The following is a 22,760-nucleotide window of genomic DNA, read 5'->3' as shown; positions in this document are numbered from 1 at the left end:
AGCAACACAGACATCTTTTAGGAACTCGATACCTCAAGCTGAATGAGGCTATAAAAAGATCTGCATTTAAAGCACTGTACTTTTTCTTTATATGACAAAGATTCTTCAGGATTAATATAGTACAGAAAAGATCCACTGTAGTTTAAACTAATGGATTAAATTTTAGGTTTAACTACTGGTGTATATGGAGGAATTTGGTGACTTTAATAAATGAGAATAAAAAAATAAAAACTTGACTTTCTCGCCACTGTTCAAAACTCACTGTAAAAATTTAGAGTCATGTGTTAAGCCCCTGCCTGTCAACTGAGGCCTGCTTAATGATTTGTAAATATCCATTCATGGTAAAGAAACACTTGTCCATTGATAATACAGAACAAGTGTACACACTAATGACATCACCATGTCATGGGGTCATGTCCACCTGTTTGTCACCCATATAGAAAAGTTGTAACTTTCTGACCTATTTACCTTCACTGACATTTGAAAACCTATTAGTCAAAAGGCTTACAGAAATCAAGGTCTCTGAAGGGCTTGGAGATATGTTAATCCCTGACAATCACACCTGCTTTGGCAACTGTAATAACTGATTGTCTATGCAGCTTGGCTGATGGCTTTCGGGTGCTCCTTTCACCAGGAAGAAGGTCAACTGGGTGACAAGGGGCTAGTTCCTGCCTGTGTGGCATTCCCATTTGGTGCAGAAGGTTATTTGGTGGTAAAAAAATCCAACTCCAACAAATGACCCATTTATCATTTGCTTGAACCATGTGCTAAAGATCATATCTGGGACAGTGATGGGCGTCCTTCAGAACAAAGCAGCAGGTAGAAAAATAACGTAAAATATCTTACCCAAAACAGAATGTAGTTCTGCAGCTCCATTTATAGCTGGCAAATTATCACCAGATACACTTGTAAATATGACTGGGGATGCTGTCTGAATGCTGGAAAACATTTCAGCTGAACCTTCATATAATTCATTGGCTGTTTCCATTGAACTCCAAGTGGGAGAAGGTTTGATGTTTTCATTTATCATGTATGGTTCCAAAGAATCAACCAAATACTAAAAATTAGAAAGGTAAGAATGAATCACAATCCTTGTCATTGCTAAAGTATTTAATTAGATTTATGTACAATATTGAAATAGTGTTTGTATATTTGTGGATATATATACACACACATTATATAAATGCTGGCATACAAACATTACAACAATAATAACTTTGCAAAACACAATATTTCTCATGAAAAAGCTCAGCTGCCAGTAGCCTACAACCTTTTATTCATTTTTACTGTTTAATCAAACACTTTTTTTTTTTTTTATTTCTTAAAATACGGTTTTTATAGTAAAGTGGCAATTTCAGAGCAAGGCCTTTAACTTTAATGCTATATCCTTGGAGTTATGTTGAATAACTCCATATTTGAGCTCCAGAGATTCCATTTGTGCTAAGCATGTTCTGAAACAAGGTTGCAGTGACTGAAAACAAGAGGGCTTCATATGCCTCTACTAGGCAAATATAAGGTAGAGGGAAAATAACTTAGTATATAAGTGAAAAGAGAAAGTGAAAAGGAGGTAAGTGACACAGAGGTCCATAGGACAAAAGGGGCAAAAGACAAATGTCAGAGAGGAGTGGCAGTAGATGTAAGGTGAGCAAGACCTACAAAGAGGGAAAAACAAAAGCAGAAGAGAAAAAGAGAGGCTGGACCACAGGTACAAAATGGTGTGTAAGCACTAGATCATTACGCCCCTTCAGAATCTGGGACCAAATCCAGGACTCCAGTGTCTCTAAATTGTTCTGCTGTCATCTGTGAACACCCCCCACTCACACATATGGCCCACTTCACTGCCAGAAAAAGATGCTTTTACAGTGATGTAACTAATTCACATTAGCTCTTTCCTTACAGACTCCGGGTGGAGAGAGGGCAAAGCAGCTTTTTTACTGCTTTAATTAGGGTAGGATTAACCACAGGCAGAGATACAGCATCAATCTCACCTAAGTACCAACAGGTAAAAGCTATATATTCATTATCTTCAACATTTTAAAGCAAAATAGTAACCCACATGAAAATACTTTTTGCTTCAGAGGCTTTTCCACACATAAGAGAACAGCTTTTTGCTGCTACTAGTTATTGAGTACCATTAGTACTGTGGACCTGACAGTTCAAATCCTGTAGCTGCTCTAAGCTTGGGTCAATGCGGTTCTAAATAAAGTAATGTTTATTATGATTTGTTTTGGTTTTTAATTAAAAAAAATACATTCAATAAACTATAATAAAGCCACAATGATGCTATACTAAGAACTCAAAAATTAGGAAATGCCATCATTAAAACAGGTCTTTGCAGATAAGTTTCATCCTTTTTGTGTCTGTACTATGATACGATCTTTAATTATAGTTATATACTTTCATTTTCCAAGGATGCTTGCCTGGTTTAATGAATGGATCCTTATCCCCATTTTTGCCCCCCTTACTCCTTATTTAATGCTTGGCTTCAGGGCTCTATTTAATGTACAGCCCTCGACTTGAAAGCAAATGCCTTCATTGAGCTCTACAACAAAAATGTAGATATTGTGTCAGATCCAGAGAAAGAGATCATTGTCTGAAAAAAGGAATTATACAAACTTTGGGCACCTATGCTCAAAATTCAGACCAAAAAGCCCTACCTCAGAAAGCACTCAATCCTGAGCTGGATTTTTGCTAGGGGTCTACAGTTCTGTGCTGCATGCTCAGAGCTGTGCCATCTAAGCATGTTGAGCACATCAGCACCCTAAATCCAGAAGCCAGACTGACAGCATAAGTTCCCTAAATGATTTGATCCAGGAGATGTGTGCAGATATACTTAGCATACATCCATAGCATGGAGTTCAGCATGTAGTATCAGACATGTAAATTCAAGGACAGAAATAGGTGCAGAAAGTCTAGGGGTGTTTGTCTTGCAAGCAGAGCACTTAATCAGCCTTGAGAGACTTGTGTTGAATTCACTTCTCCATAGGACTCATACTGACATCTTCTAGGAGTTGCTTGAGTGGCTATGAATCAATCTAGGCACTTAAATTTGTACTCTTACTATTAGGTCACCCTACACTACAAAGAACTCAAGGGCTAGAAAGGATATAACTGCAGGTATGGCTTCCTGCCTTCAGCAGCTACAAGAGTCTAGATCATTTTACCAGAATTATTTATTGTTCTCATGTTGTAGAAACAGTGTTATTGGAATCTCTTTAAATCCCAGCCAGAGAAAGAGGGTGGGTTGAGGAAGGTGGCTTTTAAGAGCATTGACAACTCATCTATGGTGGCTAATTCCACATTCTGTACCTATCAGATAAGGCAAAGGAACAAATTCAATCTAGCAAAGAAATCCATGCTACCAAAAAAAAAAAAAAAAAAAAAAAAAAAATTGGAATACCTTATTTTTTCCTTCAAGGATAGTGTTCTCCAGAGTCACCTCAGTTTCCTGCACGTGTACCTTAACTCTGTACTGGGTAATGATTCCATTTGGTTGTTGTGGCTTCCTCCAAACAATTTTTATATATGTGGCCTCCACTTCTGCTAGATGTAAATCTGATACAGCACCTGGGACTAAATATTCAAGAAGAAACTTGATTTCATTAAACATCTGTGATTATTACAAGGTCTTTCAGCACTGCATGCAAAGTACAATAGGCATTTAATCAAATTTCACATCCTTACCTTTTTGTTTGCTCCTATGCAGGTAGAGAGTTACCTCACATGGTTTCCTAGCAAACAAGTTACAGTTCTAAAAACATGCACACAGCTTTCTGACATATATGTATGAATATGGTTAGATCCTAAGATGATGTAAATCAGGAAGTCAGTGCATTGGAAGCAAGCAGACCTTTACTAGCTTCCTATATGGAATCTTAAGTATATTGAAATCGAAAGGTTAGTTCTAAATTCATGAAAACCATAGAAAAATGAAGTAAAAAGCTGGGCAGAAAGAAAAAAGTATGTGATGTATCTTCTATAACAAATTTTGGCTCAATTTCTTCTTTAACTATGCAGTAATAATGATACTGAACTTTACAAAGGACTGCCAGAGATCAGATACATTTATATTCAATGATATTCAGATTTGATATGAAAAAAATTTGTTTCCTAATATATACCTTAGAAAAAGACAAACCTGAAATTACTTCCATAACGAAGATTTGTAGATTCGGCATTAAAATGAGACATTCTATGTCACTCTAAAAAAACCCAACCCCAAAACATCAACAAAAAATACCAAAACCCCCTTTTGCTTCTGACACTGAGTTTAGACAGAAGGTGAGCATGACAGTGCTGAGGCAGGCCACTTCTGCAAATTCCCTCTGAGAGCTGACAAAAACAGATACTTCAGGAAAGCATATGGTAAATAAGGATGGGTGTTCCATTGCTACACCTTGACAGCAAGCATTGAAGCAATCACTATTGAGAGGTTTTCTGAATTTGTGCTGGGAGGCAAAAAACATAACACAGAAATAACCATCCTGAAACTGCCCACCCGTTATTCACTGATTCTCATTTTTTTCTGGTTGCATTTTGCATTCTCAGATGCAGACCAAAACTCCTGTACAATCTCCGACACACGTAAGATAAAGCTGCACTTCTATACAGCAAAGGACTCTCACCTGGTGAGTTGACTACTGGGAGGCAAAACTCCTGGAGTAGCTGGTTCAGGGGCAGAACCAAGCATCTGACTGTCACAGGACATGATCTCAGTGTTGGGTCTGGCTCAGAACAATGGTGCCTGGTAAAGGTGGCTCCATTACAGACTCGTATGGGGTCTTGGATTTGGTGAAAACCCGCTTCACCAAATAAAATAGAAAGCTTTAGTAAGAAACACTGGAGCTGAACAAACCAGCCGTGGGGAATCCTGCGCTGCTCTTTCTTTTCCACTTCTGCCATCTAACGGGTAAGCGCGGGGTCTGCAACTTAATTACCGTAACTAAAAATAATTACTTTCATTCAGGCAGAAACTACGTTTCTTTCACAATCTCTGCAGGCAAGTAAATTTAGTGACAGTGCATGAACTCGCAAAAAATGGACAAACAAATCGATGTAATAAATTTTCGGCTATTTTTTTTCATTATCTTTTTATACCTCTCCTGTAACACTCTTATAATACACCCATTTTTCCCTTTGCAAAGTACCTAAAAGGCTCTGAAGGGAAAACTGAAACCAATTATTATGTACAGCACATTTACTTCACTTCTCTATGCTTACTTACCATCTGCAGGAGTGAAAACTGTAAAGTTAGCCTTTGGGCCCACCCCAGCACTTGTCTCCGCACCGATGTACACATTGTATGTTGTAAACGGCGCAAGGTTACCAAATACAAACTTATGATCTTTTGTGCTGTTATCCAGAATATGACCTGGAATGAAAAATGAAGAGATTCTAGCTCAAAAATAAAAACAGTCCACAGCCACTTCCCAGGATAAACAACGATGAAAAGCTAAATTTGTTTGTGAAAATGCTAATTTAGCATCAACTTTGTTGGAAATAATACTGAATGTCTAGGGAAAAATGAACAGACAAACAAAAAACCAACCTCGAGAAGGTATGGGGTTTCAGACAAACGAAAAAACGACCTTGAGAAGGTATGGGGTTTAAGAAGAAGGGAATTTTTTGTTTGTTTGTTTATAAATTAATTCCTATTGTTTTTTCTGTGTCCCATAAAAAACACTAGGATACAGCTCATTAACTTCTTACTTAACTACAGGCAATCATAGAATTTCTTTATATGTACATGTCTGAGTTTAAAAAAAGTACAAAACCAACAAAACAGACTCATACAGTTGATCATGTACTACACAGGCATTAAAATCCTCCAGAAATCTTTAACAGAAAGAGAAAAGAGTGAAGGTAAGATCAGAATGATAAGCTGTGAGCTTAGCCTGTCATCCCTCTGAAAGGGTGAGGAAAGCTAGTTTCCTCCACTCTTCAGAATATCTAATGTGAATTTAATTATGTACTCTTCCTTGTGATAGACTGACTTTTCCCATAAAAGCAATCTAAACAATTTAAAAGGTCTAATAGTAAAAAAGATACATAGCACTGCTTTCAAATATTCATTCTGGATAGGCATGGACACTAGGAATGTAAGTGTAAGGAAATAATCATAAATAAAAAAAAATAAAATAAAAAGAAATAGAAACATAAATTCTGACTTACCAAATGGTCCATACAGCTCAACTCTGTAACTAAACTTCCCTGTTACTATGGTTGGTGGGTCCCACATCACTGAGAAAGACTTTGCTGTAATATTGCTCTTGGCAATATTTTGTGGTGGATCTTCTGGAACTTAAACAATATCGGAAAAAGTCTTTGAACATAAAATAATTTATATTAGGATTTTCAAGAACCACATATCAGACAATTCATTTTAAACATAAACATTCTGAAGGGAAGCTACATTACAAGCACTTATTAAAATTACTTATTTCATTTCCTTTTTTAAGGTAATGAAATGGTAAAAAGGTATCACAAAAGGTATCAAGGGAGTTAATACTATGCAAATAATGCTTAAAAGACAACGGTGGCAGGGATTCTACCAAGTCTGGCATGGACTTCATCATGATATTGATTACATAGAGAAGATGCTCAAATGCCTTCCTAACAAACCACCAACCAACTCTATGGCCAGCCTCTGAATAAGGTTCCTTGGCGCACAGGCATGCAGGACTCACAGGCGAGCACTTTAACAAGCACCTGAATGCTCATAAGGTGAGGATCTAATAGAGGTGAATCCAGAAGCTTGGGTGTACCAGTGTGCTGCTAAGTGGAAGGACCTGAGGCTTGCACTCTAAGAGCTGACTGTGCCTGTGACCCTGTGCATGCCACACGCAGAGCCACACCAACCAGTAAGCCAACCTCCCTTTTCCCAGACCATGCTCTAATGGATGAACCCTGGCTGTGCAGGCAGCAAGTACATAAGGACTGAAGACCTTATCTGCCAAACAGCTTGCATCTTCCTATGTATTTGGCAGAACTAAACCCCACTACATAAGCTTTTCATCACTTTCCAGGGTTTTCTTATTAGGCAGGACACCTATCCTAGGATGTTAACAGGGTAAAAAGTAAACTGGAAATTAGCCTGAGATCATTAGAACAGAAATTATCCAAAACTTCATTAACCCTAGACAGAACAGCAAATTAATGATACTCTAATTCTATCAAAGCAATTCAAATGCACAGCGCTAGGGGGTATTAATTTGTTGGGTTTTTTCATCTGAACAGTGCTATGAAAAGGGAACCCAGCAACATCAACCTGCATCAGGCAAAAGAATGATGTACTAACAGAAAGCCAGAATAACATTCCTCTAGAGGACCTTTTGAGGATAGCTCTGTTAATAATGTTGCCCACTACCTAAGCCTTTGCAAAACTCCTGCTCCTGGACAACCTTTGTTTCCAACTCTAACTTCTCAGTGCATTGCAGGTAATCCAAAATGAACTTTCCTGGTGTTTAAAGATTTCTTCAGCACTGAAAAACTTTCTGCAATAGGTACAGATTGAGGAACCATGGGACAGGAGTTTTCTTCATACTGCTTGTTTTTTCACAAAGGCAAATAATTGCTTGTACACAATAAACATACTTTTTGAATACTATGCCTGACACCTTTTCCTTTCATCTGCATTTTTAATTTTTCTCCCATTCTGCCATCAACTGCAGTTCTTAAAATATCCTCAGTTTTTCATAAAATGTGATCTATCTTGAGCACAGTTTTGTATTTTTGACTTTTAATAACAACTGTACACTATTAGATATATTATAGTTATATATACTTTCAGGTGATTCCATCAGGTAAAATTAAATAATTATGTAAATACGAAAGCGTGATACAGATAAAGACAGATTTGGACTGAAGTATCTTGCAACACAACTTCGACCTGATATTCTGAAGTTTTTCATATAAATCTGAGAACTGTATTCCCATTTGAAAGCAGTAAATACCTGATTCTGGTGTCCGGACAATTGCACTGTCAATGTAGCCTGCTTCAGTGGTAACTGCAGAGACTTCAAAAAGGTAGGTGGTATATGGTCTGAGGTTAGTTATAACAAAACTAATTGGTTCATTCCAAACAGAGCTCATTTGATTTGGTGACTCTCTACTTGGTGTAACTGTAGTCCGTGAAGGAATCGTGGATTTGCCAAAAGTAGTTGAAGGAGTAGTACTACTCCACAAAAATGATTCACTGTTATCCTATAAAGACAAAATATGGAAGATGATAAGATGCATCTATAACCTATAATTGTAAATATATATAGAACAAAAAAAGACAGACTACCTCTGAAATAAAATTACCCTAAACTAGTTCTTTTTATCCTTCAGTCTCCAAATTTAGGCTATCATTTCATTTGTTGACTTCACTAGTACATCCTGTTAGTGACACTGTTATAGTTTCCTGACTTATTCCAAAAGATTTCAAATCTGATTGAAAGAAGCAACTCTCTAGGATTCATTCAACTATTCCCAGACGCCATTTTCAGCGTTCAGGCTCTCTCTGAAAAAAACCTCCCCAGTGAGGTCCTTCTACATCACATGTATGTTATATGTATTTATGTGTATATAGATATATAGCATACATATATCATGGTATCACGGATAAGACCCGACAGGGGTTTCCTAATCCATACTGCCAGGAGACACCTCTGAAAAACTGCTAGACTTCACAGTAACCAGTGCTTATGATTGGTATGAGAAGGGTGGCAGTCTCCCTTCTCCGTGCTGAATTAAATCAGCTTGGTGTTGAGAGCCTTCACAGTGCCTAAAATGATCCTCCAAATACAATATCTGAAACAAAAATTCTGCTAATTTTTATTATTTAAAACTCACTTTTCATTAAAGTACTGAGCCTAGCATCCTGGGGGAAAAAAAGGGGAAAAAAATTTTGACAACTTGACACCTGAGCAATCAGAACACTCTGCTCAGAATAACGAGGAAAAGGAAAAATAAATACTGGAAAAGAGAATTTTCCTCAAGAAATTCTGAAATGTATACACTGGTTACAGGTCTGAATCTGATGAATAGCCAAAATTCAGAAACTTTTCAAGGAACGCTTATTTTAAGACCAACTCAGACTGAAAAGCATTTTTTAAATCACTCTGCTAATCATGGGTCTTTTTGTTTTGAGATGAAAAATATTTTTCAAATGTTGAAATATGGTACACAGACTAAGGTATGCATTTAAAATATAAAAATCACTATCATCCTACATATAAAACTAAGATATTAACATTACTGTATGTCTGCACTGACCAAAACCCCCACTAATTCTTGCTTTTTCTAGTTGAATGCTGTAGAAAACAAAAATTAAAAAATTGATAGCTGAAAAAAAATTCAGAATTCTCTACTTCATTATTCTCTGTTACAAGGATGCCAAATTGAATCTTTCTTAACATTTTTTCTTTGATCAAACTGAGCTTCTCAAGGAAAAGCGTTCATTCAAACTATTTTGAACAGAAAGATTTTCCCTCAAGCATTAGATCCTGCCCTGGGCCTAAGTCTGTAAAGTATTTGGGATTGTTCTGAAAAGCAAGCCTCAGATTTTTTATGTCTCAAAATTTAAATGTAAAACTATATTCTGTGGCTTGAGTCTATTTCTAATTTAAAAGGTTTATAGCACTTACATTACATTCTGGTAACCTCCCAGACAGAAGGTCCTCTACTTTAACCAAGACATCTTTCACTACAATTCCACTTCTTGCATGTTTCACACTAATCTTGAAACTAGTTATCTTTCCATTTGGTTGCCGAGGGAGAAACCAGATCAGATTTACAGCTGAATAATTTAAGGCTTCAACTGTGAGATTCACTACTTTACCTGGAGCTTGAAAACAAAACAAACAAAAGCAGTGAGACATACTTTTCATCTCAGCACTGGAAACAAAAAAAAAAAATCCCCCTTTTTTTTGGTAATGACATTTCTAGCTTCTAAACCCTGGAGCAAATAAATAACAATCATTCATAAACACATGTAAGGTAGCTGATATGCAACCAGCTCTTTTTCAATCTAGTTTAAGTGAGAATTACAATGATTTCAGTCTCATAATAATATAGTAATTGTTTTGGTCAACTTTGGTCATTGTTCCTAGAAGCAACTCATCTACTGCATCAGAAGTAGTAAATTTTTGCCCATTTTTGTTTGTTTAAGAGCATATGACAGTTCCTGCAATAGCTATTCTTAGTACTAAGGAGAAAAGGGTTGTGCTGCCTTAAAAACATAAAACTGTCCACAATTACAGATCTTCCATAGGTGAATAGAGACAGCTCCTCCAAGCCTCACATGTAGTTCTTACTTAGGCCCTGCAGAATCTCTTGCAGAGCATTCACCTCCTCCCCCTTCCTCCGAGACTATACCCTTTATATTTAAAGAATTCTATCTTTTGGCTACCTTTCCTACTTTAACTGGAATCTCTTCTTGCCATTCTAGATGTTGGGTTTTCCTTAACCACCAAAGCAGGAGTTAAAAAAAAAGTTGAAAAGGTAAAAGTATAAATGCAGTATCAATGACACATAACTCTCACCTGGAATTTGAAGAAAACTTCAAATTACATTTATAATAAGGTATTTTAGCTTTACTAAAAATGTAAGACGAAATGCATAGAAAGGTAAAAAGCTAAGGCCTCATATAGAGAAATGCTACTATTGTCCTCTGTCAAGCATGAGTGAATAAATCTCATGGAAATATGGTTTTCTAGCAGCAATAACATACAAGTGGCAAGTTTACTACCCGTTCTTTTATTTGGTTTTGTAAGTCATTGCATTATCTCAGAAGTCTCATGCAGAGTGATAATTTCCTTCCATTAAATGGATATGGCACTCAGTTTGCACAGCTACAGAAACCAACCAGATTTCCTAAACACAAAGGGATGCATTGTGCCATGGCAGCACAAATTCTATACGCCAATGACACTGGTTCACTCTAACATAACTGACCTGGAGCCAGCTCTTCAGCCAAGGCACAACTGCTCTTGGAGCACGAGCAAGACTAAAACCACTAAATTAATAAATCTTATGCAAATTCAGACTATAGCTACAATTTTGTAGTCTTCAAACCCATCAAGTTAAACTTTCATTTCATTCTTTTTTTTTTTTTTCTCCTTCAGAATTAAGAAGTAAAAACTTAGTAAAATACATTCTGTGCTGGGTTGCTTAGAGAAGGCATTTGACTCCAGCACTAAACAAATACAGCTTGACATCAGCAGGCAATACCTGAGCTGTTCCTATAACAAAGTCCGTCTCCTAGTACTGCTGCAGGCAACAGTAAATGGGTCCACTTGAGAGGTAGCTCTGCTCTCCTGTGACCTTGCTTTCTGGAAGCAGCCTAGCTAGAAACTGGCATAGGAAAACCCCAACAGAAACAGAGTTTGCACATAAGAAACACCCATAATGTGCACACTCAAAATGCTATTACTAGCAAATAGGAGAGAATGCACCTTTCCCACTGAATAAGAGAATAAGAAAGGGATTAAGATTTTGTTCTAAATGCATCAGAATTTGTTCAAGTGTAAAATATGCCATGGATACTTAGCAGCTTTATTAAAATTACCACTTTCTGCAGTCTGAAAAAGAAAAGGATCGCTAAATACTCCAACACCAGCACTGTTCTCAGCAGCAACCTACAGAAAAAAAAAGCCACATTAGAGAATCTATAGGATATATAGTTTCAGAGACTATGAAAACCTTCTAGCTTTTAAACTATAAGTATTCAAACAAACATGCCTTTTATAGCTTATGCTTAATTTACACTCATCATTTAAATGTGAAAAAAATAAAATAGAAAACTTATGAAACAGTATAAGAAACTGAAAAATCCATGTGGCCATATCCACACTTCAGAAATGCTGAATCCCTATTTTATGCTAAAGTCAACAGCAAGAATAATATCAGTAACACTCCTTTTCCTTATCACAATTCACTTAAACCAGCTCCCCCATTCCTATTTACTTGTACTATAACTTTAAAGAGTAAAAGGAAAATAGGTTCTCTTTTATTTCTTGAACTCCTGAAAGATGGCAAGAGCAGGTCAACTTCCATCAGAGCAGAAACCCTAGGAAAGCATGTCTTTTGGCTGAAAGATAACAGGCCATGGAACTGTGGATGCACTTTATGGTGGATGTGCCTCAATGCTCACTATCATAGCAGAGTCTTCTTGTGGAAGGGCAATACACTGAGACTTTGTTAGAATTTATGGAGATAAACACAACAATGATGCTATATGCTCTGCAATATAGGACTTATTGACAATTCAACTTAGTGATAGGCCATGGCATGCAATACTTGAAACAGGAATGAAGTCTGACTCCTTATTTTCAAAAAAAGTGAAAGAGACAACAGAAGGTAAAATCTGAGAAGAATTCCAACAGTGATGGTGAGAGGCGTGTGAAAGAAGCAGCAAAGCGAAAACCTCTCCAACAAGGTTAAAGTTGGCAGAGTCATTCCCTCTTGCCCGTATCAGGTAGCAAAGGTATGGCAGAGGTGCTGAGGGAGCTGATAGAGCAGACTGTGGGGAAAGCGGCATGAGAAGGGGAAGATGTGCAAACTACATGTGGATCATAGTAGAAGCGACAGACAGCACGCAGGGGGTAATGATGGGCAAAGAGAATGCAAGAGCCAACAGGTCAGAAGGGATAACTGTTGTAATCACTTCTCAGGACTAAATTGTGCATCGTTCAGAAGGCCGTAAAGCTTTTTAAACAAAAACACTAGGTCACAGCAGACAAACTACAGCAACATGGAAGACTTCATCTAGGGTGTAAGGGACGCATATGTCTATGATATGCGCGTGCTCTGCTTGGTGAAGGAGAATCTGTATCACTGGCCAGCTCCTTCCTAAGCCATATAAACACCTTCACTCCATAAATGCACACCTCATGACTCCAGCCAAACCTACCTACTTCTGTGTCACAGAGAGAATGACTTGGAATGTCCTTAAGCACTGATGAATTCTACAGTAATTTCAATAGCTGAGGAAATTACCTGGAGATCTTCAGGGGGTTGACAGGCAATCAGAAAACTCTGACAGCATTTCAATTTCACCATACAAATCTAAAGATATGTCCTCACCTGAACACTGACTCTTATCTCATCTCAAAGTAGGTATTGCAGAAGGGGTCCAGAAAAGAAAACTAGCATTAAGATAGACATGGAAACTCCTGTTTCATATGTGTAGTTTCAAGAGAACTAAAAGTTACTATGACATAAGTATGCAAAAGTTTGCATGGCAAAGGTGTCAGCTACACACACCAACTAGTTTTGAAGAGAAATAAAAATAAATGCTTACACAATGTACGGTTAGCTTGTAGAGATCACTGCCACAAAGAGCCATTACAGAAAAAAGCTTGGAAACATTTAAAAAGGCTAAGTTTACTATGCAGAAAACAAAGTACTATCCAAAGTTAAAGTATCTGCAGTTCACATTTGGAAGGAGTATTAATTTTTATGCTTTGAAGATATTGCTGTTAATTATTTAATTTAGAAAAAAAACTTGAGTGAATATTTTTACAAAGTTATCAATGATCAGATGTTCAAAATCATACACAGCTCTCCAACATTTACCAAATTATCACTTGTAACTGCTATTTTGTTTGGGTGGTTTTTGTTTTTTTTTTTATTAGCTGTAAAGAGATCAAGACTGGGTTTTTATTAAGAGCTTGGAAACCCATATTCAAAGCTTATAAGCTTTGTTGAACTGTGCTGCCACAGTATCTCCCACAAAGATTTTCACAGCAGGACCAAGCCAGGTAGCCTAAACCAATATAGAATTTTCACCTATGCAAAAATCAAGAGCTACTTTTAAATGTGTCGTGGTTTAAGCAACACAACAGACTCCAACACAACAAACTCCAAAGAACCACATGAAATTGCTCAAGAGAAGGACAATTTGTGATGTATCTTTTTGTCCATATCTGTGAGGCAGAAAAAGTGTTTCCACCTGAGTCATTATTTAATCCATGAGGTTGCTTGTGGGTCAGGCAGTCAGGGCATCCACCAAAGCAGTAGGTAACGTTACAACCCTTAGCTTGCCAACAGACTTATTCACTCGTGAGAAAAGCCATGTGGTCCCTGCTGGACAGAGATTGCTGGGTCACAAGTCACTTTTCCGAGGCAAATTCTGCTCTCAGATCAATGTTTCAGGCACCAGCAATGGGAAGGCTTGCTTCCCACATATATCAACAAAGGGCAAGTTATTGCTAAGTAGAACAAATGATTTAAAATGCCCCACAGTTTTCCCAGGGAAGATTCCTATATGGAGCAAAGAACGGAAAACCTCTAATAGTGCTGAACCCCACACAAGTGCTACTAAGGGACTCAGAACTGCAAACTGAATTATCTTAATAACTTCATTTCTCTGAGAAGATTAATCCGCTTAGAATCTAAATTACAATACTTTTCTCAAACAGTAGCTGAACATTTTTGTGGGGTTTTTTTTTTGGGGGGGGGCTGGGGTTTTTTTTGTGGATTTTTTTTTGGGGGGGAGGAGGTGTGTTTGGGGTTTTTTTAACAGATGACTGCAGGCAAGACATCAAAGGATAAACATTTCTCCAGCTGTGGATATACTGGCTTTTATCAGCATGGTCATCACAACTAGACTCACAGTGACCAAGTTTCCCACAAAGGCAGGCATAATTACATTTTTACTTTCTTACACACACCACCTTTGCAAAGAATCACTGTAAAGCCTTATTCATAGTCTGGTAAACTTCAGTATTTTTTATAGCTTTGCACTGTATGAACTTACATGATATGGAATGAAACAAATCAAGCACATAATTTCATTTCATTCTTGATATTGAAAAGAAGCACCTCTCCAAGTTTCTTATGAAGGAGTAAACCAGGCAAAGAACTGCTTGGCAAATAGTGCCAAGAGTATAGCAGTTCACTTCTGTCCACCTGAAGTCATTTATTGTTGAAAGGGTTTGGAGATGGATCAGGAGTGCCTAGTCTCAATGTAAACAAATGCCACATACAGAAGTCATGAACACATACTGATTTTGGCAGAAGATATCCAGTGTGAATATATAGGCAATAAAATCTATGGAAAGGGAAGAGTATGACATTTTTATCAGGAGATAATACTAGGTAAAACTCCCAGGTTTAGGAAAACCAGACTAAGGTGTTTACAGGCTGCAGCTAAACAGATATTCAGGCAAGAAAACTTCTTTTAAAATTAATTAAGCTTAAAATCAGACAAAAAAGTATGCATCTACATATTTTTCTGGATCTAGCTGAGATGATTTCTACACGTAATATCCAAAGTGCACCACTGATTTGAAAGATTGAACCTCAATGAAGATGAAGTATTTAGATATTTTTAAAAATTCTACCCTTTGTTTTTTACCACATAATGCCATATGTCAATAAGAATATCAACAGAAGAAACTACATTTTAGTACAATTTTGGTTGGAAACTATTTAAGGTAGATTTAAAACCCACTACTGCAAACAAATACCTGGCTAATATATTTTGTTATGTGACAACAGTAATTAGCAAGGTCCTTCAGAAAACGTTATATGGACCTAGTATAAACTCACACAATTTACAATAAATCATAATTCAAAATGCTAAAAGGCATTCATAAAGCTTTTACCGTAATTTCATAAGTTGTTCCAGGGTTAAGACTGGTAAGAAGAACTTCCAAACTATCTGGCTTTGTTGTGACTTGTGTATAAGCTGTTTGCATCCATGGGCAGACCTCTTTATATTTAACGATATAGGAGAGAATTCTCCCATTTGGATGCAGTGGCGTATTCCATGACAGCAGAATCCCAGCAGAGCCCACTCTTTCACCTGCAAGGAATACAGGTGGCCCAGGATCTGAAAAAAAAAAACCAACCCCAAAAGTAATTGTTTAATGTACACATACATAAACACACACATATAAAACAGGTTTTAATTAAGTTTTCAGATAATGGAGACACCTTCACAGCTTCTATAAAGAAATTAGATCATCTGCCAGCATAAGCCAGTAAAACTACTAAAACTAATGCACTGTTGAATAAAAAGCTTTTTTCTGGCTGAGGCCTTGTTACAGAAATGATAAAATGAATTTTGGAACACCAGGAACATTCCCCTGTAAGAATGTAAAAAATGTTAATGCTCATTTTTCATGAACAAAACAGAGTTTGATGCCAATTTAATACTTGAGGTATTCTAGCAGTTTAATTTCAGTTCCTTTCCCTAAAACCATTCAAAACCAAACTCCACTCTTCTACAAAATGTGCCTGATATGGCTGCATTTTTTTGAAAGGTCGCCAAAGTATACCACTATCCATATAAGCTGGGGTATCGATATTACTACATGACACAGCAGATTTTGTAAAAGTTTATAAACTGTTGTCCTTTATGCCTTCCCTTCTTCCCCCTTTTTTCTTTTTAATAAGCCAACTAATGGATGAATACAACTACAACTCACATCCAGGGCTCCTGCTTAAAAATATCTGATAGAGAAACTTTCATGCTCTGACAGAACACGTCAGATACAGTGTATTTTTGAATGGTTAGAGAAAATGACAAATTCTAATGACGGTTCAAACCTGATTATAATTTCTCAGATACTACTGTGCATATAATAAATACAGAAAAACAGTCAAAAAAAATCAACAAAATTTCATCAGTCATTATTAACTCACTTGTCACATTTGTTGTCACTGTTCTACTTGCAGGTGAACTGTAGAGTGAAGAAGAAACTGTAGAAACTGTAACATTGTATGTTGTTCCAGGAACAGTATTAGAAAAATCAGCCTGAAACAGGACAAAGATTTATTTCAGATTTTTAACAAGAATCATGAAAAAAAAAAAAAGAAAAAAAGAACCCAAACCCCAGAAGTTTAAGCACTCCATTACTGAAAGTGATCTTCTAATAAGCTTTTAGAAATACAACAGTATTTGCAAGAGTAATAACAGCAGTTTACACCTGTTAGCTAGAGTGCAGTATTTTGCTATGTTATTTAACTACCCTTTGTAAGATTTGTATAATATTCAATATTAAAGAACAAAAAAACCCTTAATTTTATCACAGAATTACCTATCAGTGTATATATAGATGTTTTTCTGTATCTTCATTGTTATCAAAGTAAGTAAGTAGCATTATAAAATTCCTTTTTGAAAGAATAAACACAAAAGCAGCCTGAAAAACTTACAAGTTTTTGACCCTTAAGCTACCCCATCTTTGGAAATAAACATAGTTAACAACTTTATAGCAAGCATTTTTATAAAATACCTGTATCTTTGTAGTTCCAATAAAAAACAAAAGCAAAACAACCAGAACAACCATTATTTCTGTTAATATTATTATATTTTCCAGACGGCAGAATCAAGAAGTGCTCCTATTTCTTTTTGATGGCTTAGCAGTGAAACGTTGCCTGCATTAATGATTTAAGCACAGATCTTCCTGGCAAGTACACAATTAATGAGTCTGTATTACTCAATAGCTCTGCCCTTCCTTTGTTAAAGTATTCATGAACCCTTGGATGACGGGCTGTATCCTTCTAGCACACATTTAAAAAGGCAAATTCACTACCTGCCATTAGGTAACAAACTCTGGATGCTGAAATTTGCTCTCACCAATTTTTCATTAATACTTTCATATTCATATTTGCATTAAATAGCTCAGAAGGCAAATCTGAATTTCTTATCAGCACAGTGCATAAGGAAAAGCTGGCCATGCAAGTCCTGTAATAAATGCACATACTTGATACTCCCTAACTCCAAGATCTAGGATAACAACAGAACCATCATCAGGAATAAGAGCCACGTGAAATCTGTCTACATGTCCATATGGTAGTCTCCAATACAGTGAAAAAGAATATGATGAAACATTGAAGAATTTAAGTCCTTCTGGCTCTGCAGGTTCTGAAAGAGAATTGTGGAATAAAAGACATTAACTTAAATAACCCCCTTCACAAATAAATTAGTAATTATAACTGAATATAAAAGCATCAAAGAACGGTTTACTTGCTACATGAAGGATAATTGCTATTTAGCCTGGATACAGCCGTGTATTACACTACGGTTGCTATACCACCTCTGAGACTTGGTTGATAATCTCCCAGGTGTGCTATGCAGACATCCCCATCTGCAAAGAGCAACCTCAAGTATCTTTGCCCAGCGTTCAGTTAACAAAGAATCTCTGCACAGTCCTAGTGTTTATTTCTGAACTCAACCTTAAAGTTAGCACCACTACTGTCATAACTAGTGCTACAGTTGAAATGCAAGATATAGCTGGTGTTTGTTCCATTGCTAGCCACAGGGTTCTTAACTCTTTCATATTTATCATGTATTTGGAATCCCAGTAATTCCATGAAGTCTATTAAGCCCTCCAAATTTGGATTTTTTTTATTCTTTTTATTAAAACCAAGTTTCCACCTGCTCCTGTCACACCATTTCACTTCTTCTTCTGCCTTTAAGTGCACCTTTAAGTCTGTATGATGATACAGACTCTAAGCCTAATAATGAACCAGATTTTTGCTTCTTCAATAGGTCATTCAAACATTATTGACCTATAATATTGTATAATTTATCCACCTGTGCAATCCAGAGCCAGGTGCATCTGTCTCCTTTCGGATTTGGAAAGCACACATAGCTAACAGCTGTCCCTACACGTATGTCCTGGAGCAAGCCCAACCAGTGTTCCTATTCATCACATTTCGGATTCGCCACTACTCTTACACTCAGTCCTTTGTCTGCCTTACTCACATGGTTCTCCAGAAATCAGACTAAACCTTCTAGTACTGTTTGTACACTGATATCGCATTGTGCAGTCTGAATATCATAGCACTTCCATCCTGAAGAGCTCCACACCTTTCTTATTTACTGTGAATCTGCTTACATATCTTTCATGAACTATTTACACTGACTATCCAAAGTTGCAGAATCATTCCAAACATATTACTGCAGTTTTTCCATCAAATACTCTGAAATTTAATATTACCAAACATTACCTTTAGATTTTATATTTAGTCTTTATGTGTAATTTTTAACTTGTTGCTTAATTTAATACTAACAGAAAAAAAAATCTAATAATACATGTGGAGGTGTGCAAGTGTAACTGAGAGCATAATTTCTTCCTTATATAAATTTCAAGTCCTACTGCTATCATCACCACTATAATTTCTCTAAGTGTACAGTTACCACAATACTTAAGTCATCTCTTTACCTCAGTTTAATTATTTCTGACTCTAGAAGAAAGCATTAAAAAACTCCTCATGGAAAGAAATTTAGTCCCAAGAAGCTAATTCTCTTCCTCCTATTACTCCATGACTGAGAATTACCCTTCCCACTGACACTGAAAAAAAGCCTCAGTTCTACCCTTCTGCAGATTTAACCACACTATCAGGGAATGCGTATCTGAGTGTGGTTCACTCGAGCCTCACTGCACCTGCTCTTTGGTCATCCTCCCCTCTGTGTCACGCACACGCTTCTTTCCAGCAGTGGTCAGCATATTTGTACAAACTATAAGGCCAGTATATTTGTGCAAAGCATAAAACAATTTGCTGTAAAATTCACAATTTCACCTGATAAAATAGAACTTAATATCTGCAATATCAGAATATCTGAAAATTAGTTGAGGTTGGGTAGATACACCAGTGACTATGGAGTGCAAAATACAACATGTCAATTTTTCCAAAAATTAACCATTATAAACCAACAAGCTCAGTATCTCAATACATTTAAATAAAAGGAAGCACAAATAACTCAACCAAACATACTTAAATCATCCCCGCATGGGGGGGGGGAGGGGTGAAGGGGAGGGAGCATTATTATTATAGCATTGTGGTCCTAATTTAAACCTTAAAAGACATACAAGAAAAAGGCTTTTCTTGTCAATTTTACTATCAAGACATTAAAACAAACATAAGCCTTTTCGCCCATACATCACTTATTTTAAAGGCTGTCTTTGACCTCTTGTTTCAGTCCCCCTGATTAAGGCAGATGCACCAACAGTTTGCCAAGCACTGATCCCAAAAGCAGACATACAAATGTCATGACATTTGGTCAAAGTAGTCAATCAGTGACAACTTCCAACACTTCTTAGGTCTCTCTCATAAAACCGTTTCATTGCCACAAAAACTCCTATGAAAAGTAATATAAGAAAGTAGTAAAGGAAATTGGTTGAGGTAGTTCTGGTGCGTATTTCTGCTCTTTAAATTTAATCTGTATTTTACATTATTACATTCCAGTAAACTGCAGACATGTGTCAAGATCGAGATTTTTACCGCACTATGTTTTAATCACAAATCTAATAAGAAACAGGCAGTTGAATGGAGCAGTTTACAATACAAAGCCTTAACTCCACAAACATTTGTAAACCTCTAACTTCACTCACTGCAAAAAAACCCTTACTGAAATCAGATAAAGGTAAAACTCAGCTTGTGTGTAATTCCACAGGATAAGACCTGAAAAAATAATGAAAATACTAAAAGTAGTCAAAGGAAATGCAGCACAGCTAAAGAGATTTATGTTTCTGGTACTGTATCACTAGATGCAGGTTGAATAGGGTGTAAGTAATATATGGCCACAACTGCTGAAAACTATTACATGTAAGATCTCTTGAAATTTCAATGTTATTCTACAAAGTGAGATGTACAAAGCTAAATGTGCATTGTTATTGACAACTACCATTCACCAGCAAGGAGAGAAAGCAAGAAGCCATACAGACCTGTCACAATCTCCATGGAAGCAGAAGCTCCTTCAATATTTCCTCTTAGTCTTTGCAGTGTGAAATTATAAATGCCCCCAGCAGTCAGGTCTGTAACACTGAAGTCAGTCAGTTCTCCTGGAATCCTGAGCTTTTTTATAAAGGTGTTGTTTGATAAAGATGCTTTGTAAGATGTGAAGTTAGTCTTGCCTGGATTCCACATTAAAGTGGCAGAGGAAGTATTTACCATTTTTAATTTCAAACCGCATATCCCAGCTGGTTCTACAGTAAAAATTATTCAGGTTAATAAAGAAAAAAATAATGAATAGTCCTTAAAATATAAGAAAAGTATCTTATTTTTTGTTATTATTTTAATGATTTTAGGGTTCACAACATCATGAAATATTCATACAAATTTTAGATGTTTGAATGGATACACAGTGAACAGCACCATTGTGCCGCACAGCGTAAAACACGAGGATGTACCTCCTGTGTTCCCTACATGATTTATGGAAGAAAATTACAGACTTATGAAATCTTCTGTAAGAACAGGAACATTTCTCACTGGTGAAACAGAATGAGAATGGAACACTTTGTAAACAGATTTTTTTAAACAGAGAGTTAAAAGTTCTCTAAAATACATCACAGGCCATATAATTTTAGAAAACTGTCCATCTGTTCACTCATGAATACAGTAAATCACATAGTCTCTGCTGATTATCCCTTTTTTCCTTTTTAAAATATTCCTTCTGGTTATATTGAAATTCCTAAAATCACACATAATTATTTACAAATAGATCACACATAATTATATACAAATAGCACCTCCATTAATCTGTGCAGCACAGCTGCGGTCAGAAAGAAAAATGTTTCCATTCCTCCTAAAAAATTAAGCATCAGACTCCTCCACAATACTCTCAAAATACGTGCTTGAGAATAAAAAGTACCTTCAGGATCACGATGATGATTATTCTGCTGCACTTTTCATTAGCAAGAATCTGCAGGAATAGATCTGTGTTTTTTCAGATTCACTCATCTTTGAACAACTAAGTGCAGAGACTCCTTGGCTATTAACAGGTTAAGGAAGTGTAGTCCAAACAAACCACAGACAATCCATCAAAGAAGGGAGGAGGTCTATAACATGCATATGTCTAAATCTGGTAGTTGATTTCTTTTCTGATTACAGTTAGCTGCTTTTTATCTACTTTGGCAGTCCAGAATATCCAGTATATATCTATTCCTTTAATCCCCTGCCACAAACTCTCCTCTTTTTATGCCATATCACAAAAGCATTGGAAAATCCACATTTGCTGAGAGACAAAAAACGAGTGCAAGATACAGGTTAATTTTCTGGACCTTGTTAAGCTACCTGAAGCACAGTTCCTCCTACTCTTTTAAGCATTCTGTGGCCTTGTACAGAAGCAATCCCCCAATCTTAGACCATGGGCTTGCATGAATTTAGGAGATGCAGAAACAACTGTAAACAAAACGCAAGGTAATTCTTAAAGTATAGGATGCTATTCTGGCAAGATCTTATTCTGCTACAGCTGGAAGAATTTTGTGAGTCCACCTCCTTTTTCAAACAGGTACCTGCAACTATGGCTAATCTCCTCAATTTCAACCCAGGAAGTTACATGCAAGGCTCCTGTTTGAACAACCATCACAAGAGGAAGCAGAACTTGGACCCAAAAGCTAGTTTCATTTTGAACTGTGTGACCCTTTTGAATCACTTACATACAATGATTTAAATGTCTCCGAACATTAACTGGTTTTTAAAAAGAAAAAAAAAAAAAAAAAAAAAAAAAGACAAGTTACAAGGTATTTCCTTACTTGTGATGACTTTTTTCTCCACAGCCACAGAGGAATCCAAGCCTCTAACTGTCCTTAACTGAAAAAGGTATTCTGTACCAGGGGTCAGGTTTTTCACTGCAGCTCTGCTGTCATAAACAGTTCTGGTAAGCAGCTTTTCGTTACTCATCAAACAATATGAAAGCTATGGAAGAAAAATCATTTCTTATATCAGACTATATGACTTCGTAAAAGTAATGTTCACAGATTCCAAATACCTGTTTATGTAAAAACATAAACAAAATTTTCCATATTTTCAGGAAAAAACTA

General features: G+C 36.6%; 1 protein-coding gene across 15 annotated transcripts in view; it reads right to left on the bottom strand.

Annotated features, from left to right (window-relative positions):
* The window catches only part of PTPRQ (protein tyrosine phosphatase receptor type Q), a 134,896-nt gene that overhangs the window by 92,210 nt on the left and 19,926 nt on the right, over nucleotides 1–22,760 (bottom strand). For all 15 annotated transcript variants that reach the window (XR_003990512.1, XR_003990511.1, XR_003990513.1 and 12 more), the window contains 12 exons: nucleotides 22,473–22,635; nucleotides 20,664–20,924; nucleotides 17,697–17,857; nucleotides 16,636–16,747; nucleotides 15,594–15,820; nucleotides 11,552–11,621; nucleotides 9,630–9,829; nucleotides 7,953–8,202; nucleotides 6,172–6,300; nucleotides 5,225–5,371; nucleotides 3,401–3,573; nucleotides 847–1,057 (listed from right to left, as the gene is read on the bottom strand). Coding sequence is in view for 12 of the 15 variants with exons in the window: in XM_030479060.1 (XP_030334920.1) it covers nucleotides 847–1,057; nucleotides 3,401–3,573; nucleotides 5,225–5,371; nucleotides 6,172–6,300; nucleotides 7,953–8,202; nucleotides 9,630–9,829; nucleotides 11,552–11,621; nucleotides 15,594–15,820; nucleotides 16,636–16,747; nucleotides 17,697–17,857; nucleotides 20,664–20,924; nucleotides 22,473–22,635 (2,104 nt within the window). In the remaining 3 variants the exon portion in view is untranslated. The remainder of the gene's footprint in view (nucleotides 1–846; nucleotides 1,058–3,400; nucleotides 3,574–5,224; nucleotides 5,372–6,171; nucleotides 6,301–7,952; nucleotides 8,203–9,629; nucleotides 9,830–11,551; nucleotides 11,622–15,593; nucleotides 15,821–16,635; nucleotides 16,748–17,696; nucleotides 17,858–20,663; nucleotides 20,925–22,472; nucleotides 22,636–22,760) is intronic.

Source organism: Strigops habroptila, chromosome 3, assembly GCF_004027225.2.
Source record: "Strigops habroptila isolate Jane chromosome 3, bStrHab1.2.pri, whole genome shotgun sequence".
Lineage (NCBI taxonomy): Eukaryota > Metazoa > Chordata > Aves > Psittaciformes > Psittacidae > Strigops > Strigops habroptila.
Note: the sequence above shows the minus strand (reverse complement) of the source record. Positions and strands in the feature narration are given on the sequence as shown.